Consider the following 11,836-nt stretch of genomic DNA (forward strand, 5'->3'; position numbering starts at 1 on the left):
TATGGTCCTGCGCCTCCCACATCAATTAACCCAATCAAGATAACCCCTCACAAGCATGGCCAGAGGCCCGTCTTCTAGTTGATTCTAGAGTCTGTCAAGTTGACAGTAACACTGACCATCAAAATGGTCATTCTCTTTCCCCAGACACAAACCTACCATTGTCTGGAAATCTCACAAGAAACCTAATCTAAGTTAAAGGGCATGTCTTAACCCCCTTGTGCAATCCTTGTGGCTCATGGTTTTATTTTATCAGATTATAATCCCACTCAAGCTCCTTGGAGCCACCCCATAATATCATCAAAAAGGACAAAATGAGGAAAACATTTCTTTGCGACCTCTGAGTTCTAACCCCAGAACCACCAAAAGTATACATGAGCTTACTTCAAGGACACTCCTTTGAGAGACCCACACCCATCCTCTTGGGGGCACCCTATTCTTCCTCCAATTTTTCTTTCTCCTTTTAATACATTTCAGCTCTGCTTCATACTGGCTCACCTTGAAATTCTTTTCTGCTTGGAGGTCCCTAAGAGCCTAAGGGAATTCAGACTCCTGGTAGCAGTCCTGCACTGTGTCACCTGCTGTACCACAGGTGACACAAATAGTAACATCTCTCAAATCCAGATATGACAATCATAAATACCTCTGCAGTCTGACAAACTAACAGCATGGAACTATCGCCACTTAAATACTTAACTATTGGTACATATTTGAATTTAAGAAATATTTTCACACTATATTTTTGATAGAAAGAAGTCTTTTCAAACCACTGCAGCTATTAGATGCTGAAGCAGTGAAGGACTATTGGAAATAATCAAGTGACAAAGACTTGAGCACATCCTACTGGATTATATGAGATCCAACACATGGGATATCCAACTTCAAACTGGATTCACGATTCTAGATCACCAGAGACATCAGCTGAAGGGAAAACTTTGGAAACTGATAGGATTTTGCCAGTGCCTGACTTCATCAGAGTAAATATAATGCTGTAAAAAAAAACCTAAGTGACTGAAGAAAAAAAGGCAGAGAAGTTTGGAAATCACACATGTGAACAGATGGGTGTCTGTCAGGTCCCTAGAGCTAAGACAGATACAACGAACTATAAAATATTTAATGAGTCCATAAACTATGTTTTAAATTTTTTTTAACTCAGAGTCTCAGCCTCGGTGGCTCTGATTTTACTGTGAAGAAGGGGGTGACTATAAACCGCTGGTTTCCTGCTTCCACATCCAGGATGCACGATGACAGGTACACACCACAGAACAGGCCACATTTTTAGGTGACTCAGACGCATGTTTACTTAAAAAAAATTAACATGCCAAGGTTTTTTTTTTTTTAAGTATGTTACTATATAAAATTTGCATTTAAAAAATGGCTTGTGGGACTAGAGAAACGGCTCAGCGTTAAGAGCACTGGCTGCTCTTGCAGAGGGCCTGGGTTGGATTCCCGGCACCCACATGGCAGCTAACAACTGTCTGTAACTCCAGTTCCAGGGCAATCCGACACTCTCCTCTGACCTCCTTGGGCATTGCACAACATGGGTGCATTTACACACATGCAGGTAATACACTCATACACACAAAAATAATAAATAATTTTTTTTTGGTCTTTTTGAGACAGGGTCTCCCGGTAGCCTCAGCTGTCCCGGAACTCAATTTTTAAATAAATGATTTGTTTAGTGGCACAAGGTGGTACATTTTTCCCACCTTAAATAATGTAAAATAGAATGCAATTATTTACCTTCAGAGTAGTGACTTTAGCTAGAAAGAGTATTATTTTAATTTTAAAGAGGCATAATCCATAAAAAGAATATTTAAGATAAGGTGGCTTAAAGCCCACATGTGTTGTGAGTAGACTTTAATGCCGTAAACAGCATCCAGGGCACAAACACAGTTCGACAGAGTGTGGGAAAATATGAAAGCTCAGCACAGAAGACAGCGTGAGGAGCCTAGAGTGTACAAGTCCCAGGACCCCGAGTGAGTCAGAGCTCTTCCACCTCATCTTTTCACCCGCTGACACAGTATAGACCCTTCCAGAACAACAGGGCTGCAGTGTCAGGGAACCCGGATGCTACACTCAGTGACACAGCCGGCCTAAGAGAGTTTAGACACAGCAGGTCATGCAGAGATGGAAGGAAAGAGTGTGAGAGACAATGACACAGCTGCCAGGTTCCCAGGGCTGTTTCTCCTCCACAGGGACAGGTGAGCCCCTCCCCAGTAAGTAGCAATCCCTAGACCCATGCCTGTTCCGTCACACCAGCCCATGTATCTGTCCGTCTGGAAATGAGTCCCAACTTCCGACATCACAGTCTCTGAGTTGGATGAGGTATTGTTTTCTAGTAGTTTTCACTCTGCAGTGTGGGACCAGTAACGGCGTGCACTGTGCGAAGCTGGGATTCTCCCATCTGGAATTCTGTTTCTATAGGGGAGTTAGTGTGAGGGTTCAGGTCAGAGGGTAACATGGGGGATTCCTAAGCAAAGTGAGCCTCCTTGACACGTTCTAACAATTTATTAAAGAAATGGGACTAACATCCCATACACCAATATCTCACAGAACTCTGTCCCAGGAAATAACCAAGAGTAATAGGCAGGCTGATAAAGTGCAGGGGGACCAGAACTCCACTTGCCCTAAGTATACTCGGCACACTCTCAACAACCATGTAAGAGTGGGGAAGTCAGCAACAGCATCCTCCCACCGCACAGCTGGAACGCAAGTTCGCAGCACCACCTCTGGTTTGGGATGTCTCCTGACCCACCCTGCTGGGGCAAGCCTGCACCTTGCAGGCTTTTCATTCCTACCTACCAGAGCTCTCCTAAGGCAGAAGTGCACTATGGACCTCAGCAGCAGGACGCGTCCTAACGGAGTCACTCAGCACATCCCAGTCTCCCTCCCCGCAGCCCTGACCTCATCCTGACAGTGGCCCAGCCTAGGCCAGCGCAGCACCCTGAGTCAGCTTCCTCCCGCCCCCATCACCCGGTGTCCGCTCGCTCGGCGCAGACACGCGCCCGCCCTGCACAGTCCCCCAGGGCTGCGCTTCACCCGGGACCAACCTCCATGCTCAGGTCTGCAAACCCCAGCGAAGAACAGGACTCGCCACACGCGGAACTTTGGGAAAGAAGCACGTGAGCAGAAGGAACAGGGAAGCTCAGTTCCGAAAGCTTTTGCTGTGACGTCACAGTAGCCGAGACTACATTTCCCACAAGTCTGCACGAGAGCGTTCCAGTTGCCTAAGGAAAGTGATTTGTACTCAGTTCTTGGTTTTCTTGGCTGTGTGGAGATGAGGATGGGTGGAAACAAGCAGGCTGTGCACACGAGACAATCACGGGGAGTCAGGATGACGTTAAAACCCCGGATTTACACGATGAGATGTCTGAATGTGAGTCCAGCCTGGGACAGGAGCAGTTCTTAGGTTTACTGGTGAGTTCTGGTCAACAGGCTGGAATTTAAAACCTGCGGTACACTTTACAGTCTTACAACAGCATCGGAAATTCACTGGCTTAATTTTACTTTAAAATAACAGTGCAGGAAATTCATATGAGAACTCAACGCTAAATCTTTAAGATAATTTTTTGAAATTGGGCTTGGTTTCTCTGCCTGCAATCCCAGGTTCTCAGGAACTAGGGACAGAAAGATCAGAAATGCTCGGCTGTCCTGAGCAATCAATAGAGACTTCTCCCAAAATATGAAGTATAAAAATGGATGGGTAGAGAACTTAGGGGTAACGTACTTGTCTAGAATGAAGGAGGTTTTGGTTTTAATATGCAGTACTATAAATAAAGTCAAATGAATTTTAGACTCCCCAACTTAAAGTATGTGCTATAAATGGATCAGATTCCGCAGCGTGAAAACTACTGTGAGTGTGAACACTGGTGGTCAGTAGGTGGAAGGTGTGTCGGGAGCTTGGAGATGATTTAGAACCATTGTATCAGGGTAGATGTCCTTCCCTCTTCTGTTTACTTATAAAGAAACTCCCAGACTCCCTCCATCTGAGGATTTTTCCATCCATCTCTAAGTTCCCCTGTCATACATTCATTCATTAATCTGTTTAAGAAATGTAATTTTTGAGAGAGCTGACCCAGATGTCACCCAATTCTTCCTGCCTTTTCACAAACAAGGGCAAGAATTCTCCACAAGGTGTCCCTGAGCTCATGCTGCCTGCTCCTGCTCCTTTCTTAACTGGAGAGGCAGCTCCTGAGATCAGGATGGTGTGAGTGCGGATCCTGGCCTTCATCCCTGGTAGGATTTCTGTCTTCACTGGGTTTGGTTTACCTTGTTCACCTGTATCTTCTGTTACCCAGAGCTTCCCCTATGTGGTATTTTAATGTCATTGGCATCCACCTGGAACTTCCCTTAGTTACCCCAAGTCAGGGAGGGCTGTTTCCTGGATACAAAGCTATCAGAAATATGTTCCTGGGAATTAAAAAAATTGTTCATTGGAATCCAGAAACTATATAGCCATGGAGTATTGGGCCCTCATATTTTCTGAGGTGATTTAAGTTTTTTATTTTATGTGTGTGTGTGCCTGGTTGTCTGTGCACCACATGCACGCAGATGCCCTTGGAGGGCAGAAGAAGGTGTCAGATCACTTGGAGCTTGAGTTGCAGTCAGGTTGAGTTACATGATGTGGGTGCTGGAACTGAACCAGGGTCCTTGGCAAGAACAGCAAGGGCTCTTAACTACGAAACCATTGTTCCAACCCTTCTTAGGAACTTTTATCCCTGTACTGATCATGCCTAATGGTGGGAATGCCTTTGGGACAATTTTTTTTTTCTTTTTGGTCTTTTTGAGACAGGGTCTCCCTGTAGCTCCAGCTGGCCTGGACCTCACTATGTAGGCCAGGCTGGCCTTGAACTCACAGAGGTCTGCCTGCCTCTACCTCCCAAGTGCTGGGATTAAAGGCGTGCGCCACCACGCCGGGGTAAGGGACAAATTATTTTACCTAACCTTGTAACCCAAAAGTTAATCTTATATTTTGAGACCACTTAACACTACCTTAGCTTGTTTACAATAGTGAGCAAGCTTACTAGGCTGTGGGCTCCTCTTGTTATCTAAACATGTATGTATCTTAAATCTCTCATAACCTTTTCTTGCACTTGACCCAGAATAACTTATGTATATGTGTATGTATGTTGTGAAAATAGCTCTGCAAGCAGAATCTCTTCCTTTGAGACAACGAGAATTATTACTCTTGGGCTGGAGAGATAGCTCAGTGGTTAAGAGCACTGGCTACTCTTGCAGAAGACCTGGGTTCAAATCCCAGCACTCACATGGTGGCTAACAACCATCAGTAACTCCAGTTCTATGGGATCCAAGACCCTCTTCTGTCCTGCACAGGCATTGTACGACATAGGTGCACTTACATACATGCAGGCATAACACTCATACACATAAAATAAAATTTTTAAAAAAGAATTGTTCCTCTTGTGTTTCAAATAAGAGGTGGGATTAAATTGATAACACACCTGTTTCTGCTTGCTGTGCTGTTCTAGGTCAGTAGGCATCAGAAAGGGAAAATTCCATGATAGTGCAAATCCTTCCACGGTCTCCTTCCCCTTTTCTTACTGGAAATAAAGTTTCAATAAAGAGAGAGCCAGGTCTTTGTTCAAGAGCACAATTCAGGGTGTGAGCGGAAGGAACACGTTCTCTGATCAGTTCGGGTCCCACTCTTGGTTGAAACAGATGCTAAGAAGCCAGGCTGTTTTAATTCAAGCATCACCATAATGTGCCATCGTTTCACCGCCCCTGAGACCAAAGTGCACACCTCTGCCATGGTGGATAATGATTCACTAGGAAGATATTTATTTTCATTTTATACATATGCATGTTTTCCCTGCATGTCTGTAAGTGCATCCATGTAGTGAAATGCCCAGAGTGGCCAGAAGAGGGCAACAGATCCCCAGGAATAGGAGTTAAGGCTAATTGGTAGATGCCACGTGGGAACTGAACCTGGGTCCTCTCTGCTAGGGCAACCAGTGCACCAACCTGCTGAGCCGTCTCTCCAGCTCCCAGGAAACTCTTTCTGAGAAGACAAAGGGAAGATCACACTCAACTATTTTTTATCACCATAAGGAACTTGTGTTCTCTTTCTTGCTTTTTGTTCTTCCTTGTCATGACTGAGCCTGATTTTAGTTATTGTTTTGTGACATGAATACCAGTGTTTATAGGGCATTAGGCACAGAAGAATGAATTATAGAAACTCTGGTAAATTTGGAGACAATAATGACAGGCGAGTAGTATTTAGAATCCTGAGTGGTTTGGGAATGATTAATGCACTCCTTACTGCAAAAGATGTAGTCAGCTAATTGTGCAGCTGGTCATTTTTGTTTGTTATAACTTAATAAATTAGTATAGACCTTGAAAAATGACATACCGATAAGCTTGAGGCCGCTCTCCATCACCCTGAAGAGCCACACCCTGAGGTAGTCATGGTAACAGTCCAGCATGTATGCAGCAGACACCATCACTTTCAATAATGCTGATTTGACATATGAACAGAAGACATACCATTCATGAGGAAAGTCACATCACAGATAGACTGGAACTGGGAATACGGAAATATAAAATATTAATTAAAATTGAAATAAATGTACCATTTATGTACATTATGTACCATTAAACATCAAGAATTATAACTTCTATTTTGAGACATAATTTCAAAAATGCTGACTTCAAAGTCCCTGTGTCACTGGGGATGGCCTCCTGCTCCTGATCCTCTTGCCTCTTCCTCCTAGGTATTGAGACTATAGCCAGCACAACCATACCTGTTACTATGACTTTCTGTATTTGCTACTACTCTTTAAACATTTTTGTATTTATTTATTTTTATTTTATATGTATGAGTGTTTTGCCTGCCTGTATGTAAGTGCATCATGTGTGTGTAATGCTCAAGGAGGTCAGAAGAAAGCATTAGATCCCTTGGAACTGGAGTTATAGACAGTTGTTAGCCACCATGTAGGTGTTGGGAAATGGACTGCAGTCTTCTGCAGGAGCAGCCACTGCTCTTAACCACTGAGCAATCTCTCCTAAACAATTTTTTGGGTTTTTTTGAAACAGGGTCTCCCTGTAGCCCCAGCTGACCAGGAACTCACTATGTAGACCAGGCTGGCCTTGAACTCACAGAGATCCGCCTACCTCTGCCTCCCAAGTGCTGGGACTGCAGGGGTGCCCCATCACGCCTGGCTATCCTACCCATTTTTTAAATTTATTTTTTATTTCTGTGTATGTACATCCATGATCGTGTGTACACCACATGTGTACAGAACCCATCTTGTGTAGGAGGAACTGAACCTGAGTTCTCTGTGACAGCAGTAGGTACTCTTAACCACTGAGCAATCGCTCCAGCCCCTTGTTACCACTGTTCCTCTGATATCTGACAGGCCATTTACAGAAGGAAAGGCTTTTTGGGGGGTCACAGTTTGTGAGTACAACAATCATGGCAGGAAATGCTTGAAAGGATGAGCCTGAGGGGACACCGCCTCCTAAACAAGGAAGCAGAGAGGTAGGAATGCTGGTAATCGCGCCTATTGTTTTCTTCCTCTTTTATTCATTCTAGGATCCCAGGCCATGAAATGATGCTGCTCCTATTCAGGGTGGGTCCAGTCTAGATACTCCTTCACAGACCTGTCCAGAGTATTGTTTCCATGGTAATTCTCAATTCTGTATGATATACAAACAAGGTTGATTATCACAGCTTCACCCTTGGCTAACTAGACATCCAGGTATATCACTTGAAGTCATAACCTTCCAGTCTGGCCCCCTACAAGTCCCCTTTCATCTCCTAATAGCAAATACATTTGAGCCACTCTAAAAGTCCCCCATAGGCTCAACATTGATCCAGAGTCCAAAGTCTCTTGAATTTGAAATTGAAACATTTGTTTAACCCAAAGTCACTGAAAGATTATGACTGTCAAGCTGGAGTCCAAAGTCTCTTGAATTTGAAATTGAAACATTTGCTTAACCCGAAGTCACTAAAAGATTATGACTGCCAAGCCAGGTGTGGTGGCACATGCCTTTAATCCCAGCTCTTGGGAGGCAGAGGCAGGCAGATCTCTGTGAGTTCAAGGCCAGCCTGGTCTACATAGTGAGTTCCAGGCCAGCAGGGGCTACAAGGAGACACTGGTCTCAAAAGACCAAAAGAAAAAAAAAAGATAATGACTGCCAATATACAGTGGGACAGCAGAAACTTTCCTATTGCAAAAGGGAACAAGAGACATACAGTAAGGGAAGAGAGGAATTAAGCCAGACAGAACCCCATCAGGACAAACACCATATCCTACAGGTTCATATGAATTACATCTGCTCCTCCTGATGGAGCCATCTGGACTCCAGTGGGTTTGGGATGCCCCAGCCCTCCTCCTTCTCTGCTGTCTGAAGCATGACAGCCTCTGTCTTGGGTCATCTCCACTCTTTTATTACAGGTTTCCTCAGTGGACAATCCATGGTTCTGCCATCTACAACAAGACAACTTGGATCTCACACTTACTGCTTCCTGCAGTGGCCTCTCGGGGACATTTTGGGGTGAGACTTTTCAAATTTTCTAGCATCGGCAGCCTTCTGGAATCATGGTGCTGAACCTCAGTACCCTCTTGATGTTAAAAGCTAAAATGTATCAGTATCTTGTGCACAATGCTGTCAAGTCCTGCTTGTATCTTGGGATGGTACTTGGACCCAACACCATCCTCCATCTGCCTTGTGTGCTGATGACCTCAAAAACACTTTCCTACAAGGCAGGGAACACCATCACTCACTGGCATTCTTAATTCAGGCTCTGTCCTTTCAACTGAATGTGCACATCCACAAGGCAGACCCCATCGTGGGTGTGGTGTTTGCTGGTGGTATCTTTCCTCTTGCCCCAGTACAGAGCACCAGGTTAAGCCTTATTGGAGCTAATATTTCTAACATTTACAGTTAATTTCAAATTTCTCATCTGTAACATTTTTTTTTGGTGTTTTTGATTCAGGGTCTCCTTGTAGCCCCAGCTGATCTGGAACTCACTATGTAGACCAGGCTGGCCTTGAACTCACAGAGATCCACCTGCCTCTGCCTACCAAGTGCTGGGACTATGCTTGGCCCTTGTCTGTAACTTTAAACTCATTCTGTTGTCTGACAGTTCATTGGAAGAAGGGAACAGATGTCTACTAACCTGAGATAGGGCACTAATAGCAAACTAAGAAAAATAGATGCTACCAGGCTCAAACTTCATAAACCCATGAATACATTGAGGTTCCTGCTAAGAGACTGCACACAGGAGTATGGATGAGTCAAAGGCAACAGCAGCACCGTCCACCAGGACAAAGGGGAGAATGCAGGAAAGCTGAAACCCTGTAGCTCACTGTGTGACAACAACTCCTCTAAGAGAGAGAATCCTCCCCAACAGTCCTTATTACTTATATATCATTGGACTTAATTTATTAAAAAAGAAGAAGCTAGAAAGAGGGAGAACTTCAAATTCCTTCTATGAAGCCAGCATCACTCCAATAGCAAAACCAGGTAAAGATACAACCAAAAAAGAAAAATACAGACCCATATCCTTAATTAACATAGATGCAAAACATATTTGCAAACCCCATAGAGACACATAGCAAAAAGGCCATCCACCATGATCAAGTAGCCTTTATTCCAGGAATGCAAGGATGTTTCAACATACATAAATCAATAAATGTCATAAATCTTAACAATGGACTCAAAGACAAGAACCACATTGTCATCTCAATAGATGCAGAGAAGACCTTTGATAAAATTCAACACGCTTTTATGTTCAAAGTCCTAGAGGCAATTGGACTGAAGGGAACATACATCAACATAATTAAAGCTACATACAACAAACCCACAGCGAACATCATTCTAAATGGAGAAAAACTGTAAGCATTTCCATTAAAATCAGGAACCCAACAAGGCTGTCAACTATCTCCACGCCTTTTTAATAAAGTGCTTGAAACTCTTGCTAGAGCAATAAGACAAGAGAAAGAAATAAAAGGAGTATTAATTGGAAAAGGTCAAATTATCCCTTTTTTGCAGATGATATGATATTATATCTATGAGATGCCAAAAATTCCACCAGAAAACTCCTAGAAATGACTAACATTTTCAGTAAAGTGACAGGCTATAAAATTAATCTACAAAAATCCGCATTTCTACATACCAGTAACAAGCCATTGGAGAAAGAGTACATGGAAACCCTAGCAGATATTTTAACATATATTATGGAACAAGCTCTACACTGAATTATTTACATGTATTAATTCATTATAAAATCACTCTGAAAGATAATAGCAAGCTAGATCTAGGGGTTCTAGTCTTATCTACAATTCTGTAAAGATTCTGTTGGAAAAGAGAAGTTGGTCCTAAAATATTGGTTCATATATCTTGAGAATGCTTCTTTTCTGATAAGATCCTCTGTTTCTTTTGACATGTACTCTTTTTCCTTCTGTTTTTTTAAATGGGGCTTTTGGCTACTCTAAGATTCCCCCCTCTGAAGAGGTAACCCTAAAATCTTTTAAAGATTAGATAAAAGCTCCCAAATATTTATGACATTTTTGGCCTATGGAATGGAGTCTGTTGCTAAGAGGCACAAGGACATTGTGAGTTTTTGCCAAGAAACTGGCTACTTTCCTTTGGAGTCTTTTTACACTAGCTGCCTAGCCAATTTCTATCTCCTATTCTTATCATACGACCCTCTGAAGAGGCTTATCCAATTTGCCAATAGGGAATTGGGACGCAGACCGCTCTGGCTTCTTCCATGCTGAGCAGGGACACAGGGTGAGGCAACTGGGGTACCCTTTTCAGGGGGTCTATTGAAAAGACTCCCAAATTGCATAACTCTTAACTATAGGGAGAAAAGAAGGTCCTTGACTGGTGTCTAGGAGATGTCAAGAAAAGTAAAGGCAAGAGCAGTTAGTATTACAATTTCTAGGCAGGGAACCAGAAAAAGAAAACAAGAGCAGTTAGTATTACAATTTCTAGGCAGGGAACCAGAAAATGTCCAAATTAAAGTCCACTGGAATTTCTTGATGAGGGCTTCCAAAAGCATCCATCTAATGGGTTCCTCCTCATTTTTCTTTTGCCTGCCAAGGCTGGACTGATGATTGATGAACTTGGGATTTGTTGTCAGGTACTTTGATAATTGTTGGAGTGGCTAGAATCAGCTCCCTCTTAAATGTTCTCTAGATAGGGAGAGAAAATAAACTTAGCCATCATTTTAGAACAATAGTGGGTTGTCTCCCTCAGCTGCAGGTGGGCATTACAGTATTGTAGACAAAGATTTAAAGTCCTGCACCTCAGTAGCACTGTCCTATTAGGAATAAAATTATTAATGAGAGACAATTGTCTAAATAATATCTTATAAGAACTTAAGTTTAATGTCTGGGATGTGTAATCCCTTGAACTCTTAAAGAAATATATTGATGATTTTACTCTTTGGTTATACTTTCCTTTTGGGTGTTTAAGACCATACAGTTGGCCCAAATAAACCAATTTATTTTTACTTTTATGGTCATTTGAGGATCTGTTCCTAAGGGGTTATGTGGGCTTTCAGGGGAGCCCCTGGATCCTCAGGCTTTTCTTTTACCAGTTCCATCTATGTGAAGATGTCAAGAGGTCCTGCTTGTCCTGGGCTTTGCTTGGAAGCATGGAGGAAATGTTTCCTCTGTGTTGACCCTCCTCTTTGTAGACTGGAAAGTGGTTCAAATCCATCTTCTGGGGTCTCCATGGCCTCCCTGAACAAGAGGACAAGTGACTGGACACTGGTTCAAGCCCATCTTCTGGGGTCTCCATTGCCTCCCTGAACAAGAGGACAGGTGACTGGACACTGGTTCAAGCCCATCTTCTGGGGTCTCCA

The 11,836-nt window shown here is 43.2% G+C and overlaps 1 protein-coding gene across 3 annotated transcripts in view; it reads right to left on the reverse strand.

Moving 5' to 3' along the window:
- The window catches only part of LOC103737804 (zinc finger protein 93-like), a 22,952-nt gene extending 16,454 nt beyond the window's left edge, over positions 1-6,498 (reverse strand). The window contains exon 1 of one of the 3 annotated variants that reach the window (XM_029565668.1): positions 6,371-6,498. Coding sequence is in view for 1 of the 3 variants with exons in the window: in XM_029565667.1 (XP_029421527.1) it covers positions 3,051-3,056 (6 nt within the window). In the remaining 2 variants the exon portion in view is untranslated. Of the gene's footprint in view, positions 1-2,802; positions 2,834-3,050; positions 3,219-6,370 lie in introns of those variants that run through there. The other 2 variants (XM_029565667.1, XM_029565669.1) reach the window with 2 other exon arrangements.
- Positions 6,499-11,836: the final 5,338 nt, after the last annotated feature.

The sequence above is a fragment of the Nannospalax galili genome, unplaced genomic scaffold, assembly GCF_000622305.1.
Source record: "Nannospalax galili isolate Female #2095 unplaced genomic scaffold, S.galili_v1.0 scaffold698, whole genome shotgun sequence".
NCBI classification, from domain to species: Eukaryota; Metazoa; Chordata; class Mammalia; order Rodentia; family Spalacidae; genus Nannospalax; species Nannospalax galili.